The sequence below is a fragment of the Harpia harpyja genome, chromosome 9, assembly GCF_026419915.1.
Source record: "Harpia harpyja isolate bHarHar1 chromosome 9, bHarHar1 primary haplotype, whole genome shotgun sequence".
NCBI lineage: Eukaryota > Metazoa > Chordata > Aves > Accipitriformes > Accipitridae > Harpia > Harpia harpyja.
In genome coordinates, this window is record NC_068948.1 from 32978018 (window position 1) to 33006001 (window position 27984).

General features: G+C 54.5%; 2 protein-coding genes across 13 annotated transcripts in view; one reads left to right on the plus strand and one right to left on the minus strand.

The window, feature by feature from the left end:
• ATXN2 (ataxin 2) overlaps window positions 1-4734 on the plus strand; it is a 53068-nt gene extending 48334 nt beyond the window's left edge. For 7 of the 11 annotated variants that reach the window (XM_052796667.1, XM_052796663.1, XM_052796668.1 and 4 more), the window contains one exon: window positions 3046-4734. In XM_052796667.1, the coding sequence (XP_052652627.1) occupies window positions 3046-3249 (204 nt within the window). In that variant the 3' untranslated portion in view covers window positions 3250-4734. The remainder of the gene's footprint in view (window positions 1-3045) is intronic. The other 4 variants (XM_052796664.1, XM_052796666.1, XM_052796669.1 and 1 more) reach the window with 2 other exon arrangements.
• A 982-nt stretch (window positions 4735-5716) lies between these two features.
• Window positions 5717-27022, minus strand: SH2B3 (SH2B adaptor protein 3). 2 transcript variants are annotated; one of them, XM_052796674.1, is made up of 9 exons: window positions 26898-27020; window positions 26368-26532; window positions 25210-25989; window positions 12365-12466; window positions 12016-12108; window positions 11814-11904; window positions 11395-11609; window positions 10870-11041; window positions 5717-10513 (listed from the first exon to the last, which is right to left on the minus strand). In XM_052796674.1, exons 3-9 carry the CDS (start codon window positions 25960-25962, stop codon window positions 10218-10220), a joined length of 1722 nt encoding a protein of 573 aa, XP_052652634.1. In that variant the 5' UTR covers window positions 25963-25989; window positions 26368-26532; window positions 26898-27020; the 3' UTR covers window positions 5717-10217. The 2 variants fall into 2 exon arrangements, with proteins under 2 accessions (XP_052652634.1, XP_052652635.1); XM_052796675.1 differs by lacking the exons at window positions 5717-10513; window positions 10870-11041; window positions 11395-11609; window positions 11814-11904; window positions 26368-26532 and adding an exon at window positions 20060-20603 and having other exon boundaries at window positions 26906-27022.
• Window positions 27023-27984: the final 962 nt, after the last annotated feature.

Sequence of the window (27984 nt, forward strand, 5' to 3'; positions counted from 1 at the left end):
GCTGAAGTGTGCCTCCCCTACCCCTGTTTTAGTCAAATCAGTTCACTACTCAGGTTCACTGCATGATCACAGGAAGAGCTGGCATACAGAAAGGTTGGAGGTGAGAGCTGAGTGGAGGAAGGCTGAATTGCTGCTTTTGGTGGCAGTTTTAGGCTCTGCATTGTAGTCAAATTTATACAAGTATGTCCAGTAAAGGATATTACACAGGATTACCAGGGAGTAGCAAGGCACTGCAATGGGAGATAAGTGAGATTCAGTTCAGATGACTGCAAGACGATCCTTGCTGAAAGAGAAAATCGTGTGTGTGTGTGTGTGTGTATGTGTCTGTGTGTGGTTCTAAATGAATAGCTTATGCAGAAGATCCCTGATGATTGTTGGGCAACTTAACAACAGTCCTTGCTTCAGGATCAGCAACCTACTTCTCTTAACTGCTCTCTTGTGGTCAACTCGCTGAAAAAAGGATTTTGGGAAGGGAAGCACATGACTGATTAATCAAGAGCTCTGCATAAAGCAGTGTTACAAAGATTTTCTGATGTTTACTAAATCTCATGGATTTAGTTTGCTTTGTCAAGAACGGACAGTTAATCAGTAGTTAGCCTGCACAATTTCTTCTTCAGACCAAGTACTTGGTGTCTGGCTTGTGCCTTCTCATACAGGTTAAAAGTAGTTTGGGATATCATGGCTAAGTGTAATTAGGGAGGTTAGTCTAATAGGTGTCCAGTCCCTTGCAGAATTCTGATAAAGTCTTTGCTTTGGTCCCTGGGACAGTCAGTTAAGCCAATGAATTAATAGTTATTTAGGAATTGTTTTACTGATGCTGAGTTTTTAGCTTTTTAATTCCTTTAGGCTTTTAACTTCTCTGCTTTTGTACTGTGGGAGGATTAGGAGAGGATGTCCCAACTTGACTACTGCTGTGGCATCTTGCCATGTCCTCACAGGCCCTCATTTCTGCCAGAAACAAGATACTTGCTCTGCTCTGCTGTGATGGCACTGGTGTGAATGCCTAGGTTGTAGAGCTTCTCAGGGTGCCTTGCATGCAACCCTTCAGAAGGGTCTTGCTTCAAGCTCCTGGGTTAGTGGCATGCTCAGTGCCATGCCTTGAAACATGAAACAAGTTTGTTTCAAGGTCAGCTTAAAGGTAAAACTGTACCTGAATTGTGCTGTACACGTCATGGCCAGGCCGATGCCTGTGCTGTAGGATGTGACCATTGCCTTCCTTCCTGTGTGCCAAGGAGTTAATAAGCAAACCTTGCTAAACCAAATCGGATGCAACTTTTAGTCAGAACTGACTGCTCAGTCAGGATTTTTTAGCAATCACAGGTAAAGCCTGCCTTACCCTTGATTTTTGACTTATGCAGTCTCTTCTGCTGTAACTCTTTTAGGATGAAAACTACAATCTATAATCCATGATACTTATAGCAAACTAACTCACTTTTCAAAATGAAGTAGCTCCCTCAAAAATCTCGCATGAAGGAATAACTACAGTTCTCTAAGAAATTTTAAATGCATGTAATTATTCCATTGTGGAGAAACTAATCACTGGATTTAATAGTTTCTTAGCAGCCTAATTTCCAACTTCTGAACACAATTCTGAAATACCATATAGTAGGAGTTTCAGTTAGGCTAACACAGGGGATCAATTGAATTTCCCTTTAGGTTATCAGATGAATCTTGAGCTGTTAGATATCCCACTTGAGAAACAGTACTTTAAAATTCATTACAGAGTACTGTCAGCTGCCAATTTGCAAAGTGTTTGAGCCACAGCAGAAAATTTTTATCCAACGTGTGTATTGAATACAGCTGCTTATGAATAGCTGCTTTATAATGATGGCTGCTATAATAGTATTTTTGTCAAAGTAAAAATGGTGCTGATCCTGAAAGGTATTTCTGTTTCACAGCCTTATCTTCTAAGCCCTTTTTAGAGCAAGAGTGAGATTTGAATTGCAGTTCCTGCCTTTAAAGGCTTCTTCAGTGCTCCTAATACAGTGCAAGTCTGATAAAGAGTTTGAGGAATGTCTGTGATGAGTCAAGTAACCCTTTTGTCTTTAAGAAATAAAGTTGTAGCCACTATCTGCTATCTGTCTTTACTGGCATGTGAAATTTCTGAGGCTGCAATTATTGCACCGTAGTGCTCTTTTAATGGGATATGGTAGAAGGACAAAGCAAACCTTAGATACAAATGCCTCGCCCCCACCCCAAGAGAAACCCACTGAGAGCTCTAAGAGTTCCTTAATGTTTTAATGTTTTATGCTTTTAAGAAACTAGTCTTTACTAGCTTTTTAAATGAAAAAATTGATGACCTCTAGAATCATGAACTGCTCTGAGCTGAAGAAGCCAACTGACAAGTTACTGCACTTGTTTGCCAGAAGGTGATCAGCCATCGTAAAGATTAATCTCCTTTTCCGCTGAGACTTAACTATGATTGCTTAGATTACACAAGGACCTTAACTGTGATGAACTTAACTGGAAACAGAACAAAGCTGACCTAACAGTATAAAGGGATGAAATCACTCATCTTAGAATGACTGCTTAGATGAACGATAATGTGGGCACAGGTCACTGGAGAGAGTGGTTTCTAGGGCAGGGAGCCATGAAAGAATGTGAAGTTGTGTAATGAGCAGCTGAGGAAGGGATGCCAGACTCCCAGTGCGTGTGAAGTTCGTGTCTGTACCCAGTGCATTCTCCACATAGGAAGTGCTTTGATGTAGGTTACTAGCAGTAATGTTTTGAAGATTTGTTGCTGAGGTTGGTTTTTTTTAATATCCCACTGTTTAATGCTGGCAGTTTCTCCCAGTGCTCACTGTCCAAATAGCTAAAATTGAGAATGTGACTCAAAGCCAGCAGTAAGGATTTGAGCCTTTTTTTTTTTTTTTTCCCCCAGTTATTATTTTTGTGTTAAGTTCTCTGACTTAATCCCTATAGCTAATCTAGTTAAAATGGAGTAAATCTCTGGATTTACTGGTACAGCTGGAGAAAACTTGACAGTCATGTGGCCAGGAGTGATGCCTCCTTGTGACCATTATACTAAAGAGCTCTTTGTTTCAGGCTCATGTACAGTCAGGAATGGTTCCTTCTCACCCAACTGCCCATGCTCCAATGATGCTAATGACGACACAGCCACCTGGTGGTCCCCAAGCCGCCATCGCTCAAAGTGCACTACAGCCCATTCCAGTCTCGACAACAACACATTTCCCCTATATGACGCACCCTTCAGGTGAGGAGTGTGTGCCCGGGAGACCTGCACCTTAACTGAGCCAGGTCGTAGTAGTGAGAACTGTTATGAAACAGATTTGGGGAAAATAACAAACCAAAAAAAAACCTGAAGATGTCCTTGTAGAGTGGCAGGCTGCTGAAGGCAGACTGTTTCTACATTTCGCATTTATACTTTGCCAGCCCAAATGTGAGCCTAGATAAGCGTGTGAGATTTAGCTAATTTAGCAAAGATGTTGCTTCTCTCTAGCTGAAGTAGAGAAATGGATAACTATGCAGATACTGGCACTGTGGGACTGTGTTCTTCCAGGTTTTGCTGTGGTTTTGCCATGGGGGATGGACTGTCTGTGTAGCCTGTTTATAATGATTTGGGGTTTTATTAAATACAAAGTGATCGGTCTGGAGGATAGGAGTGAAAATGTTGCTTGGGGGTAGGGCTGTTAGACTTCTAGTGACTGAAGTAAAGTGACGCTGAAGTCTAATCTTTAATTCAGAGTAACATTCTGCAGCTTTACTTTTTGGGAAAAGTAGGTGCTGTATGACTTCTTTCTACTTTAAATTTAACCGTACCTAGGTTTCTTTATTATTCGTTTCCAAACAGCTTCTAAACTTCTGTAGTGAACTAGTTACCTGATCTTGTTTCTTGGGGAATGTGTGAGCAGAACAAGGCTGCTTTCTGAGGGTTTAAGTAGGGAAAAAAACATCCAAAGGACATCTTGATATGCAGGGTTTTGTTTTGTTCTCTAAAAAAAAAAAGAAAAAGAAAAAAAGAAAAAAAATTTAAAAGTTCAGCTCAGTAGTTGTCCTGTGACCACTTTACTAGCAAACTGTTGTGTGGCTTGCCAATTTATTATTTACATTTGAACTTTTTTTTTACAGTACAAGCCCACCACCAACAGCAGTTGTAAGGCTCATCTGGAATAACTGAAAGGCTGGATACCTTTTGTAGGCCAAATACCCTCCTTCTACTGCTTCTGCCAACTGGAAGCACAGAAAACTAGAATTTCATTTTATTTTGTTTAAAAAAAAAAAAAATTGATTTCTTGTAACATCCACTAGGAATGCTAACAGTTCATCTTGCAGTGGGAGAGATTCGGACTGAGTAGAGGCTTTTAGGAACTTGTGGGCTATTCCATAATTCCATGCACTGTATCTGAGTCCTGCAAGTGCCCCAACTCTGCTTGCTGAAAACTGGAAGTTATTTATTTTTTAATGACCCTTCAAAGTTATGAACTCATCAGCTAGCAAAAGAAGTAACAAGAGTGATTCTTGCTGCTATTATCACTAAAAATCAAGACTTGGAGATCCCTTTTACTTCTAACTAAACTTGAAACAGGTTCAGTAAAAAAAAAAAATTCTAATCGTCAAACTGATGAATTATTATTTATAAATCACGTTTGATGAGATAATCACTATCGTGAGACAGTGATGTAACTTTTAAGTTAAGAAAACTTTTACTTTGTAGATAATATAAAATAAAAACTTAAAAAAAAATTAAAAAATAAAAAAAGTTTTAAAAACTGACCTACTTAGTGTTTGTGTCTTGTTTTACCAGTATCTTACTTTCATGTGTTCTCCAGCTTTCAATCCAAATTGGAGCCAATGTTTTATTTAGCATCAGGTAAGCTTTGCTCTGTGTGTCTGTCGTGTGCTGCTGCCGTGTCGTGTGTGTGCCCCACACTGTGAAACCAAATCTCTTATATTTGACTTGCAGGGCCATTACAAAAATAAATGAAAGGTTTCAAGATGAGAAGTTTGGTACAGGTTTTCAGTAACTTCTTGTGTTTGGATCAATTCCCTAATGCCTCAGCCTTACGCTGTTCTGGCGGATGTCACAGACGATGTCACAACTGGGCCTTGAGGCTTAAGATGATAAAACTCTACAAAGTCAGTGGTGCTGCTGGAGAACGAAAGCAAGAAATCGGGGTAAGCATTCCTGAGCAAAATGGTAAAAAGATTGGGAAAAGGATAGGAGAAAGCACAGTTGACTACCACCTCCCTCAGTAATGTGCAGACTAGTTATCGCTGCTTATAAAGTGCTGGGGTCTTCCTAACTGTTCTGTACGGTTCAGGCATCCTGCGATGGCTAACCAAAAGATGATGTTGGTTAAAGTGGATTATAATATAGTTGCACTTCAGAGGCAGGACAAGTAAACTGTACAAGCTTTCATGGATGGCCATTAATGTCACATCATGGCTTGGTGAAAAACATGCAGAGGAATACAAATACTGCTGCAGCTTCTGTCTTAATCCTTCCAGGTCAGCAGTGCAGTAAAATGTAATGAATTCATGTTCAGGTGGGCAGCAGGGGGCATGAGACCGTCAGGGAAGGTGGTGGTGACCTGGGGCAGGACTCCCTGAATGGGTCTTGTGAGAAGGAACAGCTTCCTCACACAGGCTCTTGGCTTGCTTTTCATTTCTAAGGGAGGGTTTCTGTCTTTTAGCATCCAGTATCTGTTAAAATAGTACCCAGGCACCTAGAGAGAATCAGACTAAAGCCTAGAAGTGAGAAACAAGTTCTAAAAACAGTTTATTAAGAGCAGAATTTTTTATATTATGGTAAAATTGCATTATTCAAGAATAAGTTACTTGTACAGTACATACAGAAACAATATATAGAAAAACCTACTATACAAGAACAACTCTTCTGTGCAGGTGAAAAGTAGAATTTTCAGATGAATGCACTTTTCATCCAACAAACTGTTGGTTTTTATAATCCTGCTAAAAGCTGAGTTAGAGAATGCACAGTCGCCTCCCCACCTCTGGTAGCTGCTGGTGAAGGTTAGGGTCTGTTTAGATCGAACAAGATTAAATTAAAATTTGAAGTACTCAAACCTGTTAGTTTGGTGGTGCCCTTCCTGAGGGCTGGGATGGGGGAGGGAGGGATGGATGAAGGGATTAAATAATGCTTCGTGCATCAACTTCTTCAGAACCTGTCACCTGTAAGGACACGTGAAAGCCACCGGTGGGGAGAGTCTGTTGGCAAACAGCAAGCGGTTTCCAAAGCATGAGATGGAGATGAGGGAGAGAAGTTCTGGCTGGACCCTAGTCTTAGGTTATGCACTAAGCCAGGTCCCTGCTGTCAGAGAGAGCAAAGGCACTGCCTGTTTTGCATCTTTATTGCCAAAAACAGCTGTCCTGAGTAGCTGGCTGAACTGGTGCTTCCCTCCCTACCAGCCCTCTTGGCGGGGCTGCGTGAGTGGTCATCGGGCAAGGGCTCCAGCCAAAGGCACCGAGAGTCGCTGCCGGTTGGGTCATGGCTTTGTTAGGTTGGATCCAAATTTGCGTTGCACGTGCCCGTCTCCAGGGCCAAGGCACAAGCCAGTGGTCACCTCCAACTTTGTTTCAGCTCCAGGAAACACTCTTTCTCCTCTATGGGAGGCCAGGAGGTGGCTGTACCTGCAGCACGCAGCCGTGCGGGGGCTCATCCCTTGGCTTTTTCATGATACTTCATCAACACTGCTAAAAACCTGCATGGGCCAGGGAACTAAACCTGCTAAGTCCTAGGCTCTTCTCCCAAGTTACTAGAAGAATCTAAAAATTCCTTGAAGTTGCTTATATTCCATAGAATGGAATGGCTTAATGCTGTTTGCCCACTACTATAATAGAGGCGTACCTTATGGGCTGGATTAACGTAGCCAAGCGTGCTGGCAGGAGCAGAGGTAGGGCTGCGTGTCAGCTTCTGACCTGTGTCACAAGCCTGATGCTTTCTAAGAGAAATTCAAACTCAGTCCTCCAGGAGCTGGGGAAATAACCCCCCAAAAACCCCTCAGGTCCTGGTGTGGCTGGGGTTGGGACCACAGCGGGTCAGAACTGCGGCAGAGCAGAGGACTAAGGTGGGCGGATGGTGGACCTGGGTGGTTGGACAGCCCTTGGCTACCTTGTTCATGAGGTCTCAGATGGAAATAACTCTTAAATAATCAGAGTGACTTTCCTACTGCTCACTAGTGGGGAGAAAGGAAGTTCACATCCACCGGAGTCTGTGTGCACAGGAGAAGTGGCTGACGGGGCGATAATGAACTCAACATATATTTTGCTAATCAAGCACAGCAATTTCCATTTAAACTATGGAGAAACCCCTTGCAATTAAACTGCAGGTTAAAAATATCACATGTGTGTGCATGTTTAGTTGGCGCTTGAACAACAAGCCCCAGCGTGCCAGAACAACCCATCCCAGCAGCAGCAGCAGCATCTGATTTATCTGGCAAGAGCTGCACGGGCTGTGAATAGCAATCCCTTTTCCCAGCCCATTCTTTCTTGCAGATGCTCTGAGCGTAGGGGGATTTGGGTGAGACTACCTCGTCTTTTGGGACTGCCTGGAGCTCAGCAGGACTTAAATCAGCTCTTTGAACCTTAGCAAGATTTAGTACATGCAAGTGTTTTCTGAAGCGTGCATGCTCTGGCAACCATGCACCAAGCAGGCAAAGGAGCTGACGACTTGTGCTATGCTTCCTCCCCTTCCCCTCTTCATCCCTATAAATGCAAGACCACGGGGAGTTATTTATTAGCAATGGAGGGAGCTGACTTGCCTGGCACAAACCAGCCCCGGCTATATGCTCCTGGCATTCGGTGCAGCCTTTGTGCTGGTCTGGGGAGGAGAATGAGATGTGGATATGGCTGAGGAGATATGGCCGAGGACGGGGCTGGCTTTGTTTCTCTGGCAGCCTCGTCGGGTTTGGCAGCGCTGGAGGTGCGGCTGGCCAGTGCAATTTGCTCCTGTTTCAAGAGTGAGCATGCAACGGTGTGTGCTAAGCGCCGGGAAATGCTGCTCCCTGCTGAAATACAGGATTGCTCCCCATGTGCCCATTTCCAAGTCATTTTAAACAGAGGAAGGGGGAAAAAAAGACCTTGCCTGCTCTGAATGTACGAAGACAGCTCAAGAGAGGGCTGGAGCAAGAGATGGGGAGGCACAAAATGCAAATCTTAAGTGATTTCTTCAGTTGGTGGTATCCAGTTTCTCCCTGCCCTCATCCTTTGACTACTACTTATAAAACCAGATTTGCTCTCACAGCCACTGCATTTGGCCCTGGCTGTTTTGGCCCTGCCTGGTCCTGGCTCCTGCCTGCGCTACATCTGCCCTTTCTGGCCCAGCCCAGCACAACAGCACCGTGATCTTGCCCTTCATCCTGACCTTGAGCAGAGCTTGGCTCCTTGGGCTTTGACTACCAACGGGGCTCACCATGCGCTGGCTTAACAGCAAAGCCCTGTCTAGAGGCTGGATTTTTGCAAACTCCTTAATTTGGCCCCACAAGGCTTTTTGTTTGCTTGCTTTCAAATTAATTCCTAAATGTTAATGCTCCAGATGGCTCCCACCTCAATTGCAATTTCAAGGAAAATAAATATAAAAATAAAAGGCTTTCCTGTAAGGCAATTTTAAGGCAAGTTTTGCATCCGAAATCCTGGGGAGTGCTGCACGGGCTGTGCTGAGAAATCTGGAAGTTGAATGCTGCGAACATCCCCTCCTGCATGTTGCAACGGCTCCAGCCCCTTCCTTATTCTTAAAATAACGTCAGCTTCTAAGAAGCAGTTCCTCTCTCGGTGCGGCTGCACCGGCTGCCCCAGGCGCTGGCAGGTAAAGCGGCACTGGGGCTCGGCAGCACCGATGGTTGCAGAACCTGAAAACACCAGCGGAGGTTGGGGCACGGCCACACTCCCGGCTCCGGAGCTGCTCTCCTTGTGCGGGTGCCTTTGCCGGGGATTTGGGGGGGACATCGAGCCCCAGGGATTAGCTGGATGTGCGGTTGTTCCCACGGGAGCTATGGCAGTGCCTACGTCTCGCTTGGCGTGCAACTCACTGTGCAAGCAATCAGTGCTCCTAGGGCGAGATGCACACGGGCGAATGGGTTAAAGTGCCTGCTGTGTGTATAATTACAGCCTTCGAGATGGCGACCCACTGGCGTCCTTCGTCTAAGGCACGTCAGGGGGTGCAGCCCCTCTGTGGGCTTGGGGGGGTTGGCTGGGAGAGGCTTCTACTCCAGGCAAGAGGCAGTTGCATAGCTTTAAATACCACCAAACTCTTGGTTACGCAGTGTTTTATGGGGGAAAAAAGGCAGGTGAGAGCGGGGTGGGCAGTCGCCTGCACTGGCGAGGTAAAAAAACATTCTGGGGGGGGAACTCACTTTAGATTTTTGCCTAAAATGCCTCCATCACCGGGATAAAATGCCTCCATCACCGGGATAAAACACTTCCATCACTGGGATAAAATGCCTCCATCACCGGGAGGAGTGGTTTGCTGTCAGTCTCCACGTTAGTTCTCAGTGAGTGACATTATTAGTGATGGAGCAGTTAGTGTTCACATCTTAATTAGCAAGGCTAATGGTGTAAGTATTTCTCTGGCTGGTGCAAGGAGTGACTGCAACTGTGCTGGGTTAAAAAAGAAGAGCAAGAAAAGCCAGGTTTTGCCTTATCTAAAAATAAAGCCCAAACTCTGATCACGATCATCATCTTCACCTGATGCGGGAGCTCAGCTCCGGCAGGTCAGAGTTTGCTGGTGGGTTTGGCAACAGCATCACGTGCTGGGGTGGGAGGATGGGGCTCGTCTTCTCCTGTGCGGCCCGGAGCAGCAACTGGTCGATGAATTTATAATCCACCTTTTTTTTTTTCTTTTTTTTCTTTCCTTTTTTTTTTTCCTTTCTCCAATTATATTGGTGTAATGCAAGACCCTGGTTCCTTCGCTGGGCACTGTCGTGCCAGGGACAGGCGGGAGACTGAGCCTGACGGTGCGATGCTCGGCACACAGGGACGCAGGCACGAGCGGTGTGTGTAAACAGGAACGAGAAAGCTTTGATAATAACAACAAAAATAAAAATAAAAGGCCCTTTAACAGGCCAAAGAGAGGGAGCACACCCGTACTGGAGTGAAAAATTACCCCCTTCCTTGCAAAAATACAATAATCATCCCTAACCAGAAGGAAGAAACTAGGTACATTCTTTCTCTCGATGGGATACCCGGAAGGTCTCTAGGATTTCTCCACCCAAAAGTGCATCCCAGTGCCGGCACGGTGCCCGTCAGAGCGGCGTGTACTGGTTGTCGATGGCGCGGACGTGGCCCCGGCCTGGTGCCTCCACCTCGTAGTCCGAATCGCGGGGCCGGGGGCCGGGGACCATGGCTGCCCTGCTCGGGCGCAGGCTCTGTGCCAGCTCGGCCGGCGGCGGCACCAGGTGGAAGATCTGCTCCGGTGGGGGACCTGGGGGGGTCTCGTCGGGGCCGCGAGGGCAGGAGGAGCTGGCGGGGGCGAGGCTGAATTCGGGGCTCCAGCCAGGGACGGGCAGGGGAAGAGGGACCATGCTGCCGGAGCTGGGAGCTGCAGGTGGAGGGGAGAGACGGCCGGTCGGTGGGATGCTCCTGCCCCGTCGGCCCCATTGCGGGTATCGGGGTGGGGGTGCAGGGCACATCCTCCACCCCTCTCAGCTGCAGCATGGAGCAGCCGGTGGTTTGGGGCAGCTTCTCCTTTCTCGAAAGAGGAAGCTGGGAACTCAGGAGTCACCTTTTGTGCTGCTGCACGGATGCTTCCGCTTCCCCATCCCTGCGTGCAGCCAAAGGGCCCAGGTCTGGCCAGCCCCAGGGCACCCTCATCCACCCCGGGGACCCTCCCGCCGCGACAGGGCCCCCCATCCCTGCACCCCATGGGAATGTCCCCATCTCTCCATGCCTGCATACCTTGCGGCTGAGGCAGGACGACGACGTAGCTGGACAGACGGACGTCGCAGGCTGTCCCGCACTCCAGCGGGATGGGGTAGCGATGGAAGTGGTGCAGCATCTCCACGATGGAGGAGAAGCGGAGGTGTTGGACACGGCACTGGCCCCGCTCCGTCAACGCCAGCCGCAGGTGCTGCGGGAAGGGGCACGGACCTGTTACCCTTCCACCGGCTCCCTTGCTGGAGGAGATGATGGGGGGGGACACGGGGATATCTGGGGTGTGTGGGGGGACAAACGGCCTTAGCATGATGTGCTGCATCCCCAGTGCCCTGCTCGCTGCTGGGTGGGGAGGTTTGCCCCCCAGGAGCGGGCATGGGCCCGCCAGCCCTCTGTGAGCATCGGGGCAGGGACCAGGCAAGGAGAGCATCTCCACAGGGTGGGATGCGATGGGACAGGGACCGTGCTGTGGTGGGGGGGGGAGGGGGCTGCCCGAGGGGCTCCTGCAAGATTCCCCCCACCCTGCCCCAGCCCCTCTCCCACCCGTACCTTTGCTCTGCCCTGGAAGTTGAAGGTGAGCACGTACTCGCCACGGCGCGTCTCGCTCTGCCGCACCAGGAAGACACCGTGGCCCTCCAGCCCCCCCAGCTGCACCAGCTGAGCCGCCTTCACGCGGGAGATGGGCCCGTGGAACCAGGGGCAGGAGGAGAGGAACTGCTCCATCTTCAGCCCTGCCGCCTCCCCCGGGCCCCCCGGCGTCGCCCCTGCCAGGGCACAGGGATGAGCACCCCAGGGAAGCGGGGACCCCTGCCCATCGCCCCCGTCCCCCTCCCCTCTGGTTCTGTCCCCCCCCCGCCATGCCATCTGGGGATGGCCGATCAGCCTGGCCAGCCATGGCAGGATGCAGCGACATCCCCCCCCCCCTCCACTGAGGGATGCCCTGTCCCCCGGGTGTCCCCGCTGCTCACCTTGGCCGAGGGTGTCAGTGCTGGTGGTGGGGCTGGCGGCCGCGGGGTCAAGGTGCCGGCACGCCAGGAGCTCGGGGTCACCCGCGTCGGACCTGCCGGGGACAGGAGAAGCCAGGCTGAGCGCTGGTGGTGGGGGGCTGGCACCGTGCTGGGGAGTGGCCATCCCCATCCCCAGGCTCGGGGACATCCACCAGGCGCTTACCCCCCTGCGCACACACTCTCGGATCTCGGCCGTCCAGGAGCTGAGCTGCTGCTCGTCCCCTGCCTCAAACAGGATGTCGGTGGCATTGGTGACCTGGGAGACATCGGAGAGGGACATGGGGGCTCCAGAGAGAGAGAAGTGCATCCCCCTCCCACCCGCACTTGGCCACCAACCCTGACCCCACCCCGAGCAGAGCATCCCCCAGCCCATGCGCCGCATCCTTCCGTGCACACCCCCCCCCCCCCCCCGACTGGGAACAGGAACCGAAATTTGGCACAGGAGCTTTCAGCAGCCACGTGCATCCGGGAGGGTGGGAAAGGCCTCGGGGCCCCCCTCAGCCGGGCCCTACCTTGAGGACGAAGGTGTGGAGGTTATCGGGCATCTCGAGGCGTGTGCACCTCCGCACCTCCTGGATGGCAGAGCAGGCGGCATGCAGCTTCGGCTTGGAGCCCTGCGGAGGGGAGCACAGCAGCTGAGCCCCAACACACCAAAACACCACCCCACATCCCACTGCTCTGCTGGGAAGGGAAGGGGGGGGGTGTCGAGCCTGCCAGGAGCCACTTGAGGCACAGCAGCCGGCAAGGAAATACCCCACTCTGCAGGGAAATACCACACCGGCAAGGAAATACCCCGCTCTGCAGGGAAATACCCCACCGGCAAGGAAATACCCCATGTGGCAAGGAAATACCCCGCACGGCACTGCCCGGCTGTCGGGGCACCCTGGAGGGGCTGAGAGGCACCCAGAGAAGGGACCCATCTTGGTGGCCCCCCCCAAAGGACCCAGCAGCGGAGGGATGGGCAGAGGAGAGGAGGGAGAAGGGGGTTCCCAGCATGGCAGTGTGTGCCAGGGAGACGGTGTGCACCAATGGGGAAAATGGGGAGCAGGCAGGGAGCACCCCAGTTATGGGTGCTGGGGTTGGCAGCAGGCTTGGCAGTGGCGTGCCGAAAGCCCTCCGCGGCCGCTCAGCCAGTTTGGCGCTGACACAAGGCACATGACAAAATGCTGAGCAAACACTTCCAGAAAGGCTAATAATACCCCTCCCAGCAGCTTTCAGTTCCTCTGCCGCCTAGCACGCCTCGTGTGCCGGCAAGCGAGCCGCTCACCGCTGCGAGGCTGTGGCACCTGCCCAGCCGCCGCCGGAACTGGGCTGTATCCGGGGTGCCAGGGACCCTCCTGGGTGCAAAATGCCCCCGGGGGACCCCTGCACCGGTGCTGGGCAATGGAGCCGACCCCTCCATGCTCATCCCCGTGGCTGGAGCCAAGCGCACGGCTCTGCGAGCAAACCACCCTGTGCAGCCCAGCAAAGCCCAGCCAGTGCCAGCGTGTGCCAGGCACGCTCGTCCCCTTGCACCGGGCTTGCTGTCAGTGCAGCATGACAAGATTTGGCTGACCGTGATTCACGTGGCAGCTTCAGCATCCCACAGGCTGAGTCACTGCACCCTGTGCCGGCTCAGGCTGTCCTCTCCGATCCACAGCCACCATCCCCACAAGGATGCCAGGCTGCAGGCACTTGGCTGTGCAACAGCGTTTGCCAACCAAAGCACATATTAACTTTGCTCCGAGCTTGCGACACTTACAGCAAAGTAACCCCCACCATCTCCCCAACCACCTGCACGACCCCAAGGGTGTCCCCACCAGGTGCTTGGCAGCTCAGCACTCTCTACGGTCACCCAACCAAATCATGTTTGGTTGCTTTTATTTTTCCACACACCCCCCCCTTCCTCCCTTCCTCGACACTCTCAACCGAGGACTCGGTGTACTTTGGGGCCGGAAATGCAGCGTGAGAGGGATCAGCCCTTATCAGCGCCAAGCTACGCTGAAAAGAAAGTTCTTAGAAGTCGCTCGCCAAATGACATCGTGCAATGGGGTTGGTGCTACCACGGCGGCTCGCGGCACCCCCGGCCCCGTCGGCGACAGTGATTGCAGCTGCAGCTGCAATCACTGTTGCCGATGGGGCCGGGGGTGCCGCGAGCCGCCACGGTGGCACCAGTGCTTTATCCCAGAGGAGTTTGACTTTTTTGCCGTCCTTGGAAGATAACTGCGTCCTGTGCAAAGTCCTGCAGGGAGAAAGCAGAGGGGTTGCCCATCCTGGCTGCTTTCCCGCACATGGGTTGTGACACCCAGCACGTCCCCTAGCTTGCTGGTGCAGCGGGTTTTATCGGCACGCATCCCGACTGTGGTGTTGGAGTCGGCCACCCACTTTCCTAGGAAGTGGGAAATTCCAGGAAAAGGTAGTTCGGCGAAGCCCCCCGCGTCCCTCCCTGGGGAGAGCGCAGACGGGGAGCGCGAAGGGAGGAGGAAATGATGCAGTATAGAGATACGGTGCCCAAAAAACCAGTCTGGCTTCGGAGAAGTACCTACCGCAAGCATAGTGCCCCCACCCCCTGAACCACCGCACCTGACCGCAAGATGCCCTGCTCGATGGCAGTCAGTACCAAGAAAGGGATTTCTTGGTAACCAAAACTGCACACTCAACACACCGCATGTTCACCCAGCACCCACGGGCTCCTTCTCGGCAAAAAAGATGCCACAGCAGCATCGTGGGGCTGGGGTACCCTCCACTGCTGGCTGGGCTTGGGATGCCCAGGATGCTCGGGATAGGATGGGATGTTGCCCCAGCTCAGTCCCCAGCCCAACCGGCATCAGCTCCCACCCCGCTGCTCTCTAAAGGATCCTGTGCATGTGGAGGAAACCCCAGTAAAAGGTTGAGCACCTCCCAAAAATCACCGGGGGACACGATGCCCCATAAAGCTGCACTCCCAAGCCCCCAGAACACACCTGCCACCATGCCATCGCTGTGGCATCCCTGGTCCCAACACCTAACACACAAAACCAGCTGTCCTGGGGTGTGACGTGGGTGATCTCTGGCTCACAGGGCTGATGGCAGCAGGATCCAACCTGGTGCCCCCAAACCCCCTCTCCCTGCAGAGGCTGACAGTGCCTGGGTGCTGCTGGTGACATTGGGCCACCGATGGGGACGACGGTTCCATCGGCTGGGGACGGAGGAGCCATGCAGGCTTTTGGTGCCTACTTTAAATTTAGTGCTTGAGAGCAGCATCCTCCCACCTGTGGTCTGCTGACCCCCAGTATTTGTATTTTTGTTCTTTGCAGGAGATTTTTCTAGAGTTTAAAAATACAAAGCTTCAGCCAGGCCAGAGCTGTCCCCAGTGTCAGCCGACATGGGACAAACTGGAAGCGGGAGGAAAATGCCCCCAGGACAAAACTCCCTCCTGCTCCGTGCCCAGAGCATCCCGCTGGAGCCCAAGGCTCGACCCAGTGGGGGGACACCCACTGCACCCCCCGCTCTGTCCCATGTCCCCACATCCCCAACCCCTGGGGACTCCCTGCAGGGTGTCATGGGGAGTGCCAGCACAGCACAGGGAGAACCAGCACGGCATCCATGGTCACCACGCACCTAGGGAGAGCAGGGCAGCAGGGAGAAAGTGGGGTTGGCCAGCATCTGCCAAATATCAGATGGAGACCCACACCAGCTTGATGCTGTGGTCGTGCCGGGACCATGAGCTGAAGGTCAGGCCAAGGTCACAGCTGCGCTCGGGCGTTGCAGGCGCGGAGAGGAGCTGCTGCGTTTCCGCCTTGCAAACCCCCAGTAACAGCTCTCACCGCAGCTCCTTCGCCCGCCACTTTCTTTACTAGCTGTGTTCACGCAAAGCCAGTGTGCAGGCAGCCGTGGTGCTGGCGGGCTGCCTGTGCTGATGAGCACCCCCGGTTCCTTTCGCAGTGATCCTCCCCCCGGCAGGCTTCACAGCACACCTTTCCACTTGCCTTTCGTGCTTTCACATATGAGCAGCGGCAGGGAAACCACTGCCCAGGAGGGCTGGCTTGGCACTGCGGGTACCTCGGTACCTCTCTAACAAGGATATTTTGGATTTGCTTTTTTTTTTTGGAAGCAAAACTCCTCCCAGCCCACCCACACGTGCTGGGAAAGCTCTCACCATGATGCTCTGAGTCGCTGCTGTAAGGAGCATGACCTGCATGGAAGCACAGGGGACACTGCAGGTGCTGGGACAGCTTTTTTGGCTGGGGGAAAGAGGAAGGCAGCCAGCTTTCCAAGAATGAGAGTGAAATCACACTGCCACACTGCCTGTACCTGGGAGACCTGCGGGTGCTGTTAGGTTTGACCGGCACTGGCATTGCCCACGCACTGGCAGGGTGCTTGGCACCCACCACCCACCCTGACACCCTCAGGCTCAGCCGATTTCTGCCAGGTCCCCAAAAAGCTGCCACCACCCAAAATGCTGGTTTGCACAGGAGGGAGCCGGAGCCAGCCACTCTTCCCAGCGAATTTGGCCAGTGCCCAGTCCCCTGCTGGCAAAGGTGGTGGTGGCATGGGGATGACAGTGGTGGCACAGCAATGACGGTGGTGGCACAGTGATGATGGCAGTGGCATGGAAATGACAACAGTGGCACAGCGATGAGGGTGGTGGCACGGCGATGACGGCGGTGGTACAGTGATGATGGCACTGGCACAGCTGTGGCAACAGGGCCAGCAGGCTGAGACTGCACGGAGCAGAGAGCAAATCCTTCGAGAGCAGCGGGTACCGTCGCTGGCCCCTCCACACGCCAGGGATTTCCCCATGCCAGCTCTTTCGCTTCCACTCTGAGTCACGCCGTGGGAGGTGGGGAAGCGCCACGAGCCCTTGTGCAAGGTCCCCAACGGATACGGGCGAGATTTGTTGCTTCTTGTAAATCACGGAGCCTGCCGTGTGCCCCTTACGCAAGGGACAAACCTCAGCCAGAGCTGCAGCATGTCCGGGCACAGCTCAGCCCCACCGGGCTGCTGGTGGACGGACAGACAGACAGGCAGGCTACCAAGATCTGCAGCGGAGCAAGCACTGGGTTATGCCGGCATAAAACCACACCCCATGCCCATGACCCTGGGGAGTTTTGTGAAGTTTCCCCAGGAATATGGAGGCACGCAGCCCTGTCCTGGGGGATGCCGGGTGAACTGGAGGGGAACCATGTCCCATTGCTCTGGTGCAGGCAGCAGGGTGGCAGCTGGGGTCCTGTGGGGCCAGGGGGACACACCAAGGGTCGAGCTGGAGGGTGCAAGGTGTCTGCTGGCAATCATCCTTGGGTGTTTGCACCATGGGGGATCCCAGCGTTCGTCCTCAAGGCCTTTGCACCATAGATAATCCCAGCATGTGTCCTTGCGTGTTTGCACCATGGCTAATCCTGGGGTTCATCCTCAGGGACTTCCACCACGGCTAATCCCAGCACTCAGCCTCGCAGGTTTGCAGCACAGCTAATCCCAGAGTCTGTCCTCCAGCGGCTAATCCCAGCGCTCCTGGGGTTTGGTAGCACAGCTAATCCCAATGCTCCTCCTCAGGCCTTTGCACCATGGCTGATCCCAAGGGGACAGGTCTACCCCAGGCAGCCCTGTGCCAATGTTGGGGACAGAGTCTGGGATCCCACTGATTTGGGCCATTTCCCTGCACACCCCCGGCCTCTCACATGCCTCCTGCACCCCACACCCACTGCAGGCCCCCCTCAGCCCAGCTCACTCCCTCAAAGCTCACTACGGAAGACCCTAGGGTGGCACACTCTGCCCTCTCTGCCTGCATGCAGAGACTGTTCACTCTGAAACCTACTGACAGCAGCAGGGAGTGCCACCATGGGGTTCTCTGTTCTGGGCTTGGGGCACTGGAGGTAAAAGAGGCTTCCTGCCTCTGTTAAGCAGAGGAGCACAAGAGGTGATCCCTGCTGTGGGTTGCTGTGCAAGCTTGAGCCTCCGCCCCAGACCCTGGCCATTACCTCCCCCAAAAACCCTCTCTGCCCACCCCAAACCCTGGCCAGCATCCTCAATCCACCAACACCAGAGAGACAAAAGAGTTTCCAAGACACCCTGTCTCTGAGCATCCCCAAAGCTCATGGCAGGGGACAGAGCCATCCCCGAGGGGACCGGGCTCAGCGGTGACAAGAGGCACTGTTGTGCTGGCCTGAAGCGCTGGCTCGGGGGCGGCCAGGGCACAAAGCACCTTCTGTTCCCATTCTGAGCGGCTGCTGAGCACCGGCGAACGGCGACGCAGGAAAACAGCCCGGACCCCCATCAACCCACAGAACCCATTTCTTATTAAATTAAACCCAGGGTGCTGTAAAATGCAACCCCAGGAGCCACTGGGTAAATCCATACCCATGGGCAGGGATTTGGGGGTTCTGGCTAGAAACCCCCACCCTATCCTCGGGGCTGATCACCCCTCTTTGTGCATTGATAAACCTCCACCAAGCGAGGCAGCAACTGCCAGCTCCGTGCAAGTGAGTCAACATCCCCTTCCCAAAACTCTGCAAACTACCCCAAAACCAGAGAGCCCAGCGGCTCGCGTTCACAGTGGGGTTCGGGAAGATGGGGGCTATAAACAGGATCTGTAAACAGGCGGCGTTCGCCAGCCTCTTTTTTTTTTTTATTTTAAGCCAAACTCGCTTCCAGCGTGGGCTGCTTTAATAATTTCCTGGAATAAATAACAAGCGCAGAAAGTAAACAAGGTGTCTGCGTGCAAGCAGGAGTCGGCTGCAGCCAGGGACTGAGTCACCCCAAAGCCTGGTCCCAGAGGGCTAGGGGACGTGGGGTGTCCAGCACGGACCCCGCAGGGTCCCTGCAGTCCCCAGGATGTCCCGGGATTTTGCATCGCTGTGAGATTTTGCATCACCCAGGGGTTTTGCATCACCCAGGACGATGCAAGAGCTTCAAGAGCCCACATGGGAGCATTTGATCCCCTCGCATGGGTATTTTGGTCCCAAAGCAGGACCCGCCTCTTCCCCGGTGCTGTGCCCTACCCGGCCGAAGGAAGCAGTTCTTGGCCAAAATGCTTCATTTTTAACTTAATCTCAAGACCACGTTGAACATTATGATGCCCATCATGGGCATCGGTCGGAGCTGGGACCAGCTGCCCGGTGGGGAGGAGCAGGGCCCATCCTGGCCGAGTCCCCGCCGCCAGGATGAATCCTTCCAGACCCCGTGCTGCCTGCACAGGCTCTCATAAATATTTACCTTTGAAAGAAGCAGCACTCAGCTTCGAAACAACCACATCCTGGGCCATTAAAAAAAAAAAAAAAGAAAAAAAAAAGAGACAACCACCCAAAAAAACACCACTGGGCATCTCACACCCACTCCCAGGGCTGAGTGGGACCCAGCACCCTCCTGCAACAACCAGCACCCCGTGCCCCTCACACCCCCACTTGTGGCAGGGGGGAAGCAGCACAGTCCTTGAGTGTTTTCCCAGTCTCTTTTCCTGCGATTCACTTAATATTTCCATTTTTTGCTCACTTCTCAGCTTGCATGTGGTGCTTTCATACCCGAGCAGCTATGCAGCATCCGTGCAAGGGAGACGGCCCCGACTATGAGCAGCCAAACACTGGCAGGCAGACAAGCATCACCGCCGCGAGCAGAGGGGTCACAGTGCTGGGGCAAACCCCGCTGCCAGCAACAGCAGGGTGAATTTTAAAGGATGGGGTTAAGAAGAAAGGAAACCCTCCGAGCATCTCTCCTGCAAACCCCAGTGCCCGGGGAAGCGGCAGGTTGGGGATCGGTCCTGCACCCTTCCCCTCGCAACCCAATCAAGCCCCGGTGAGCTCCATCCCAGCAACACAGTTTCCAAAATAAGAAACTCTGCTCTTCAGCAATTAACACTGGGGCTGTGGTTACGCTGCTAAAAGTGTTTTTTCCGTGCATGACCAAGGATGGAAAAAGTTGTGGTTAATAAATGACAAATAACCTTTTGTCTCATTGCCCTCCCCCCGTACACCCTCCCCCTGTGATACCAAAAAATAGAGGGGGGGGGTGGGGAATATAGAAAAAGTCACCACCAAAATCTCAAAAAGCCAAAAGGATGCCCAGCCCCGCGTGCCTTCGAAGAATAGCGAGCAGCGCAGCACCGAAAGCAAAGCAGCGAGGGGATCCGCCACCTGCCCTGCTCAGCGGTGAAAGTCTGCAGGCGGGTTTCGGTGTAGCTCCGGGCACCTCTGGGTGCGGTTTCGCCTCTCCCAAGGGAATCGCAGCACACCCAACCCCCCCCCCACAGCTCTTACCCCGTGGCAGGTTTCCTGGCTCCTGCCCTGGGGATGCCAGAAGAAGGATGCAGTCCCTGGGGATCCTGGGAGAGGGATGCCAGGAGAGGGATGTAGCTCCTGGCGATGCCAGGAGAGGGATGTGGTCCCTGGAGATGCCAGGAGAGGGATGCAGCTCTCCAGCCATGTGCTGTCCAGCCACCAAGGGACGATGCAAGAGGGTCGCTCTTGGCTGGAGGATCAAGGCAGCAACCCCCGCCAGCCTGGGATTGTTTAACTTTTTTATTACAACAGAGAGAAAATAACATGCGGCACGAGCCAGCTTGCCCCTGGGCGAACCACAGGGATGAGGGCAGGAGCACACGTGGTCCAGCCCGCTCCAGCGCGCAGGATGGAGGACACCAAATGGAATCCAGATTGACACAAACGTGCTCTTCCCCGGGCCAGGGTGATGACGGGACACCGAGATGTTTCCCATCACCGGCAAACTCCTTCTCGCAGGACACCCATTGCCTTTGGGGTTTGCCAGAGCCTGCGGGCAGTGGGTGCCCCTCTCATGGTGGCCCTGAAGAAGACAGACCATTTTGCAGCATATTTTTTCAGGAATAGAGGAATGAAGGAGCTCAGGGGCTGCAGCAGCGACACTGGCATTTGTGCATCCAACTTGGTGTGTCCAGTTTTTAAGGATAATTATAGGTCACTAATAAGAGGATATATCCTTTGGATTTGAAGCAAAGTGTTGTGCTGCAAAAGAAGGGGTTTGCTCAAGTCCCTGCCTGGGATAGGGATGCAAACGCAGCTGCTGCTGGGGTCAAGGCTTCCCAAAATGTGGCCTCCCCATCCCTGCAGGCAGGAGCCAGCGGCAGCTCTCCCTCTGCCACTGCCTCCTCATATATCCTCAGTTGAGTCACTTAGGGCCATGTTCGAGCAGCCCCCATTGCTCCTGGATGTACAAAGCAGCTCCAGGAGGAGCCAGGGTGAAGATAGGGACCAAAATACTGAGATGTTCCCCACCCCATGCCTGGCCGGCTGCCACCCAGAAACCCAGGCACTGAAAATCAGAGCCCAGCAGCACAGGACCTGCTTGCTCAGGAGGTGGCAGTTCTCAGAAACCAGCTTCAGGTGAAAGGAAGGGGAAAAAGAAAGAAAAAAAAAAAAAGAAAAAAGGAAGTCAAAGCAGTCTCACGCTGAGCAGAGATAAAAATACTGCTCCTCCTGCAGCCACGGCTGAAGATGTACGAGCCATGACACAGGCACCACAGGTTTTCACCGGAAGGAGTCTTCCCAGCTCGTCTCAGCATGCCGTCAATTTACAGGATGCACTGGATTTCATTAAAACGCTATAAAGAAACCAGCGCAAATGCAAATCCCATTTCCCTTCCCCTTCCTGTAAAAACATCTGGTCAACAGAAATGGCTGGGGACATTTCCGTCACAAATCACGGTTTTCATGGAGTTTAGGACTTGGCCATGTAAAAGGCCCTTGGGGCTGGGGCTCAGCTGATGAACAGGGCAGCCCCAAAACTCCGACGGGCTGCCCTAAAACATGCAAACCTGTTTTGCCAGCTTTGGCTTAAATTTATGAAGGTGGAGAGGCCTCAGAGCTACCCAGTCCTACAAGTTATATGAGAATAAATGGTGTGGTAGCAGAGAGAGCCCTTAGTGCCTCCACGGAAAGCAGGGAGGACAGGTGAGCATTGCCCTCGTACTAGACATCAGAGCATCATCACTTCACCCTGGCACCAGTCGGTGGCAGGGCATCCTCACACCCCTCCTCTCCCCGGCACGCCAGCACTCTGGCGTGTCCCCAGGGTGGGGGTCCAGGTGCCCCCTGCCCTGTGCTGGGTACCCTGAGCCCACCGGTGCCCTGGAGCCAGTCTGTGACCCGCTCCCAGGAGGGCACCGGCTCCGATCATCTCCAAATCCCTCCTTTGCAACATCATTTTTCCAGCACTCAAGGGAGGAAGGAGCGATGCCAAAACCAACCCAGCAGCAGCTGCAAGCATGGGAAGCCCCATTTCGTCCAGCTGAAGCTCCCATGAGATGGGCACATCCCTGCGGGATGGGATGTCCATGCCAGGCAGCACCGCAGGGACCGCCGGCAGCTCCGGCACGGCTCGCCAATGCTCACCCCTTCGCCCAGCGCGGCACCGGCCACAGCCACCCAAGCAGTAAATGGGATTAGGGCTCTTCAAAGCCCTGCTCCCTTTGATGCCAGGCACGTTATGGGATTAGGCCGAGAGGGCCCCACTGGAGAGCACCGGGGGGGAAAGTAAGGGGGATAAAAGCTGCCAAAAGCAGAGTGATGGAGCAGCAGCTGAGGTGCAGTGGGGCACGCATGGGGCCACCCCCCCTTTCCCCATGGACCATCATTGCAAGGTGCTGAGTATCTAGGGGCTTGGCTTGATGCTGTAAAGCTGGGAGGCTGAGCCGAATTTCCATTTACATCATATTATTTAAAGGGTAGAGAGGGAGAAGAGGAGGGCGCTTCTGGGGAGACCTCGAGGGTGACCAAGCCTAATGGTCCAGAGACCAGCCAGGGATGAAAACCCTCAAGGACTGTTTTTACAGTTGCTTATTTAAAACCATTAATCTTTCATGATGATCAACAGCATCTTCAAATTGGGAACAGATCCACAACACGGGCGAAAGGCAGCAGCAAAGCCCTGTGAGCAAACCAGGGCTAGAGGATGGAGGGGAGGGGGCTCCCCGCAGCCTTCCCTGGGGAGTTATCGGTTATTATTTACTTATTTTAAAGGAAAAAAAACCAAAAAACAAAAAACACCAACAAGCTGTTCTGTTCCCTCTGCTCCGCAGTTTGAACCCTTGCTGGGTTTGAGGAATGGGAGCCACCAGCACGGCGCACGGCTTTCCACCGCCCCCAGAATTCAACCACAGTTACTGGGAAAGGGGCTGGATTGATTCTGCTGTAAATGAGACAGGATCTGGCCCCAGCCCAGTTAATTAGAAAGGAAGGACCCGCCCTGAGAATATTTGCACAGGAAGCAATTTATGCCAGAGACTCACGAAATCCAGTGAGGAACATCCCCCCTTCCGCAGACCTGGCTGAGAAACCCCCCCCCAGCTCAGGGCCCCGGGGGGACTGCAGGGTCCCCGGCCTCGCAGTGACGGGGGACTCACCGGGAAATCTCCATGGGACAGAGATTTGTTGCAAAGTGCAAGGAATAATGCTGCAGAGCACTGGGTGAACTTGCTAAATATCTTGTTTTAAATGCCTCCTGCCCGTGGGTCAAAGCCGGTCAGGGGCTGCGGGGAGAGGAAGAATGTGCTGTGCGCTGGGCTTGCTTCCCAAGTGGAGGGAGGGGAAAAAAAAAACAAAGAAAAAAGGAAAAAAAAAAGGGGGGGGAAAAAACAGTGTTTGCAAGCATTGGGTCCTGGGGGCAGAGGGGACACAGCGGGGGCCCAACCAGGCGCTCGTCCTGCAGGACAAGGGTGCTGCTCCGTTGTGCAAGTGCCAGTGGTGCGATGGCTCTGCTCCCTGCGTTGAGCCCAAAAGCCTTTGGGGGAGAAGGTTTGGCAGAAAGGAGGACTTGGCTCTCCCTTGTGGCTGTGCTGGGTCACCGGGGATTTTACCCGGTGTGGAGACAGCCAAATCCATTGCAGCTATAATGTGCACCGGGAAAAAAACCATAGGCGCTGGGGCTTGGTGCCTGGGTGGCAGGGGGCACGAGTGAGTGCCCATGGAGGAGTTTGTTCGGTTCCAACTGCCAAAGCCCCCCCGGGAGGGCATCCCCTTGCTTCGCTTTTAGGTTTGGCTCTTGCAAAGCCCCGAGGGCAGGTCTGGGCAACAGGCACTGAGGATGAGGAGGAGCAAAGCCGGCAGCAAATTTGGCAGCAGCGCCTGAAATAGCACCAACCCAATGCCTCCTCGCCACCAGCCAGGCTGTTCCCTGCGGTGGGATCCAATGTGCCCAGTGCCATCCAAGTGAGCGGGGGTCTGGACCACGCCAGCACCCAGCGGTGCTGCCCGGCTGCTGGGAGCACCCTCCAAGAGCCCCAAAATGATGCCGTTTGGAGCCAGACCTCCCTGTGCCCCGGGCTGGGGACACATGCTCCCATGGGGACAAACAACCGCAACTCCCGACCCAATGGAGCAAAACTGGCTTTTACTTTCAGATTTCACAATATTGGTGGTGTTTGTTTGTTTGTTTGGTTGGTTTTTTTTAAACATTTAATATTGGGGTGGTTTGACAGAAGTAGCAGGAATTTAGCCAGCTGCTCCCTGGCCCAGCGCCGTGGTGAGCAGCAAACACAGCCTGAAGGCAGGGACAAGGTTCCGGCTCTACCCAAGGCTTCCTCCTTCCGAAGCATAAGTTAGTCAACAAAGTTAAACGAGCACAAAAAGAAAAAAAAAAAAGGAAAAAAGAAAGAGAAAACCCAGCCCATCACGCCTGCGTAAGACCTGCCATGTGGAGGAACTGTCTTTTTAAAGATTAAACACCACGGCTCCCCCCGCATCGCTCCCCGTTCACTCACATCCTGCATCATCTCCGCTCCAGCCGGCATCTAAGCACTACGGGAGCTCCCCAGGGTAGCCGAGATCTGAATTTCTAGCCACAAAAGTACTTACAAAAATAAAATTAAACTCCCTTACAGATCCCATGGGGGAGCAGAGGAAGGCACAGAGCCTAATTTCTATTTTCCCCTTCCTTTCCCAACTTGCCCAGGCGATCAGATGCCCTGGCTGCTGAAGCCACGGCACAGCGGGGAGAGGGTGAATTTGGGGTTCGCCAGACCCGGTGACCCCCCACCTTGCTGGGATGGCTCCACGGGGCTGGGAACGAGCGGTGCAGAGGCCACCAGCCCCTGTCCTCAGCTCTGCATCTGAGAGCAAAGCAGGCGCTCTGCTTCTAGCCAGTAAAGCCAGGTTTGGGGTCCCAGCAAGAAGAAATAAAACTGCCTCTCGACCGATTGCAATAATTAGTGCTCACATTGCCCTTGGCACATGGTCACGGCATCTTTTGCCCCCTGAATGCAGCCCTGAACACAAGCCTGTGGCAGTGGCTCTCCTTCTCAGAGGTCTCAAATACAGGGTGCAGCCTCTGCTCCTCCTCGCAGAACGTGCTGGCACCCTGGCATCGTCCCCAACCCGGTGCTGAGGGACCCGCAGCATCGCCTGGCCGAAACAGGCAAGAGCCAGCAGGTCCTTACCTTTGGCGGGTCAAAAAGCTCCAGCACGTACTCCTCGCCGTCAGGTGTCCCCACTCGCCGCAGAACCAGGCGGCAGCGCTGCCAGCGCGTCCCACTGTCCAGGAAGGTCTCATCCAGCAGCCCGTACTTGAGGACCCCCTCTTTGCGCACCTCGGGGGGCTGCTCCCATGACAGCCCCCACGGCAGGATGCGCTTGCTCAGTCCCGGCTTAAGAGCAGCCTCCGCCGCCACCTCCCCATCCCCGGGGAGGGCATCCGAGGAACGGCGTCGGAAGAGGCTGCGCCAGCTCCTGCGCAGCTGGCTGAGCGAGAAGGGCCGCCGCGCTGGCCCCGCCAGCTCCTCAGAGCTCCAGGACTTGCGTAGCCCCGTCGAGGTGGCCTCAGGGGCTCGGCCAGGCTGCTCCGGGCGGGCGCTGGGCTCCACCTCGGCTTTGGTGACCACTGTGCCCAGGGAGGCATCCGTGTGCCGCCGGTGCGTCTCCCGGTAATCCCGTGCTGGGCCGGTGGGCAGGATGCGGAGCTGGTTCAAGGCAAAGCCCTCCTTCACCTCATGGCAGAAGTATTGCTGGAAGAGGTCGGTGAACTGCACCGAGAAGTTCTCAGCGGCCAGGAGGTCATGGTGCGGGTGCTCGGTGGCAAAGCGCAGGTAGTGCCGCGCCAGCTCCTTGGCGGTGCTGATGGCGTGCAGCTCGCAGAACTCATGCCAGCCCCGGGGATGCGCTGGCGTGCCGGCTGGCAGAGCGTGCCCATTCATTGCCGTGGCTCCAGCGAGGCGGCCGCGCTGCAAGACAGAGCACACCAGCAGCGTCAGGGCAGCCCTGACACCCCGACACCTTCCCCCAGCCCCTGCAGCCCCCAGCCAGCACAGCTGCATGCCACTCCATGTGTGTACCCGCAGGGCAAGCAGCCTGGGGCACACCGTGGTTTGCTTGGACCCTGGTCAAAGCCACTGAATTCACCGGAGCAGAGCGCAGGGACAGGCGCTGCAGCCGGTCAAGAGGCAGCCGGCTCCTCGGTGAGCGGCACGGCCACGCAAGCAACTGCTACGGCTCGCCACCTGGTGCCGGTGGTGGCCACTCAAGACGCCGAGCACCCTGCCCCACCGCAATGCCTCGTATCCCCATCCCCGCCTGGCAGGGCCGTGCCTCAGTTTCCCCACCTGCGAGGTGGGGTGCAGGCAGGTCCCAGAGCGGGGTGTCTGCACGGCTTCCTGCCAGCACAGCTGCCTGCAGCTCCCCGCCACCCCGCAGGGACGCCCGGCCAGGCCGCATCCGCTCTCCTCCTGCCAAGGCGTCGCAGCGCTGATGGGTTTCCCTCCAGGGACCTATTTCAACAGAGCTGATAAAGCTGGAGTGCGGGCGGGAAGGGAGGAAACAACATGAAAAGCTGCAGAAATCCAGGGACAGAGCTGCCTCGCCTGCCAGATCCACCCGGCCCCACTGGCCCAGGGAGACGCAGCTGCTGACACAGCCAGGGATGAGCACGTGTCCCTGTGGGGATGCTCTGCTGCCTGCGGGACTGAGGGGCAGTCGGGCTCTGGCAAACCACGCCGTATCTCTGCCCCAAGCAGATTTTGCTGCGAGGCCAATCTGACGGCACCCGTGGCCGGTGTGCAGCAGCCCCGGCGTGCCGGGCTGAGCCCAGCAGCAGCATTCCCTACAGCCAGCCCGGCTGCACCGCGTTGCTTACTGCCGAACCTCGTGCTCGCCCGCGGCACTTATCGGGGCCATGCACTCCGCTCAGGCAGGAAACATCGGCCAACCCGCCCGGATCCTGCCGTGCTGGCACGGGCACCGCCGCCTCCCCAAAACTCCAGCTGCCAGGCAGCAGCACCCTGGCTGCTGGGAGGGGAGGAAAAGTGATTGCATTTGTTGGGAGGAGGGAAAATTAAAAAAAAAAAAAAAAAAAAATAGAGGGGCTGGGAGGAAGCAAGCGGGGCGATGCAGAGCACGCCGGCACGGCGGATCTTGTTTGCAGCCGGGGAGGTGATAACGCCGGGAAGCGAACCTCTATCTCTGCCCACCCGCCACCCTTCCTAGTACGTCCTGCAAAGTTTCTAGGCGAGGGGAGATGTTATCTGCCCCCCACCAGCCTCGCCGGGGCCTGGCTTCTCAGAAGAGCCGCCTGAAGCTCAGGACCGGCCGGCGTTGTGGCAGTGCCGGGCGTGCGCCCGCCTGCGGCCCAGCCGAACCCCCCGGCAGGGCCCCCAGTCCATGGCCGTCTATCAGTGCCGCCAGCCTGCCGATGACTCAGCATCCTTCAGCTGTGCTCCCGCTTCCTCCTGGCACCCGGGAATTGACGCCACGGCCACCGGCACGCTCAGCAGGATGGTCCCCTGAAACGCAGAGGCAAGCGGGCCACCCGTGCGGATGGCTCCTCAGGTGGGTGGGAGATTCCCAGAACAGGGAATTTGCCTTCTAAGTTTTCGGGCTCGCTCCACACCAGCTTCGGGAGAGGTTTGTGGCACGGGAAGAGCCGGGCTTCACCTGCGCCATGCAGCGGGAAGCAGCCGAAGGCCGTCTCCGGTAGCAATGTGCTTTTTCCAACTGGCACGATGATGGGAAATACACCCCCAGTGCTTCCTCCTGCCGGCACCGGCACAAACCACAATGCTGTCCTCCCTGCTCCTGCCCGGCACACTCCCCACGTGGAAAGGGCTATCCCGGATGAATCCATGCGTGAGCTACCGCAGCAGCATCCCGCTCCTCCGCCTGGCCCCAGGTTTCGGCAGGGACATGTCACAGGGATGTGAGTGCCCACTGCCGGGTGGGCTTCT

Bases quoted from the DNA above. Each gene is read 5' to 3' on its own strand.
- SH2B3 (XM_052796674.1), bottom strand. From the start codon at position 25,962: ATGAATGGGCACGCTCTGCCAGCCGGCACGCCAGCGCATCCCCGGGGC. The intron at 12,467-25,209 runs GTAAGGACCTGC...TCCCCTCCGCAG, and splicing joins AGCTTTTTGACCCGCCAAAG to GGCTCCAAGCCGAAGCTGCA. The intron at 11,042-11,394 runs GTACGGGTGGGA...CCCTTCCCGCAG, and splicing joins ACTTCCAGGGCAGAGCAAAG to CACCTGCGGCTGGCGTTGAC.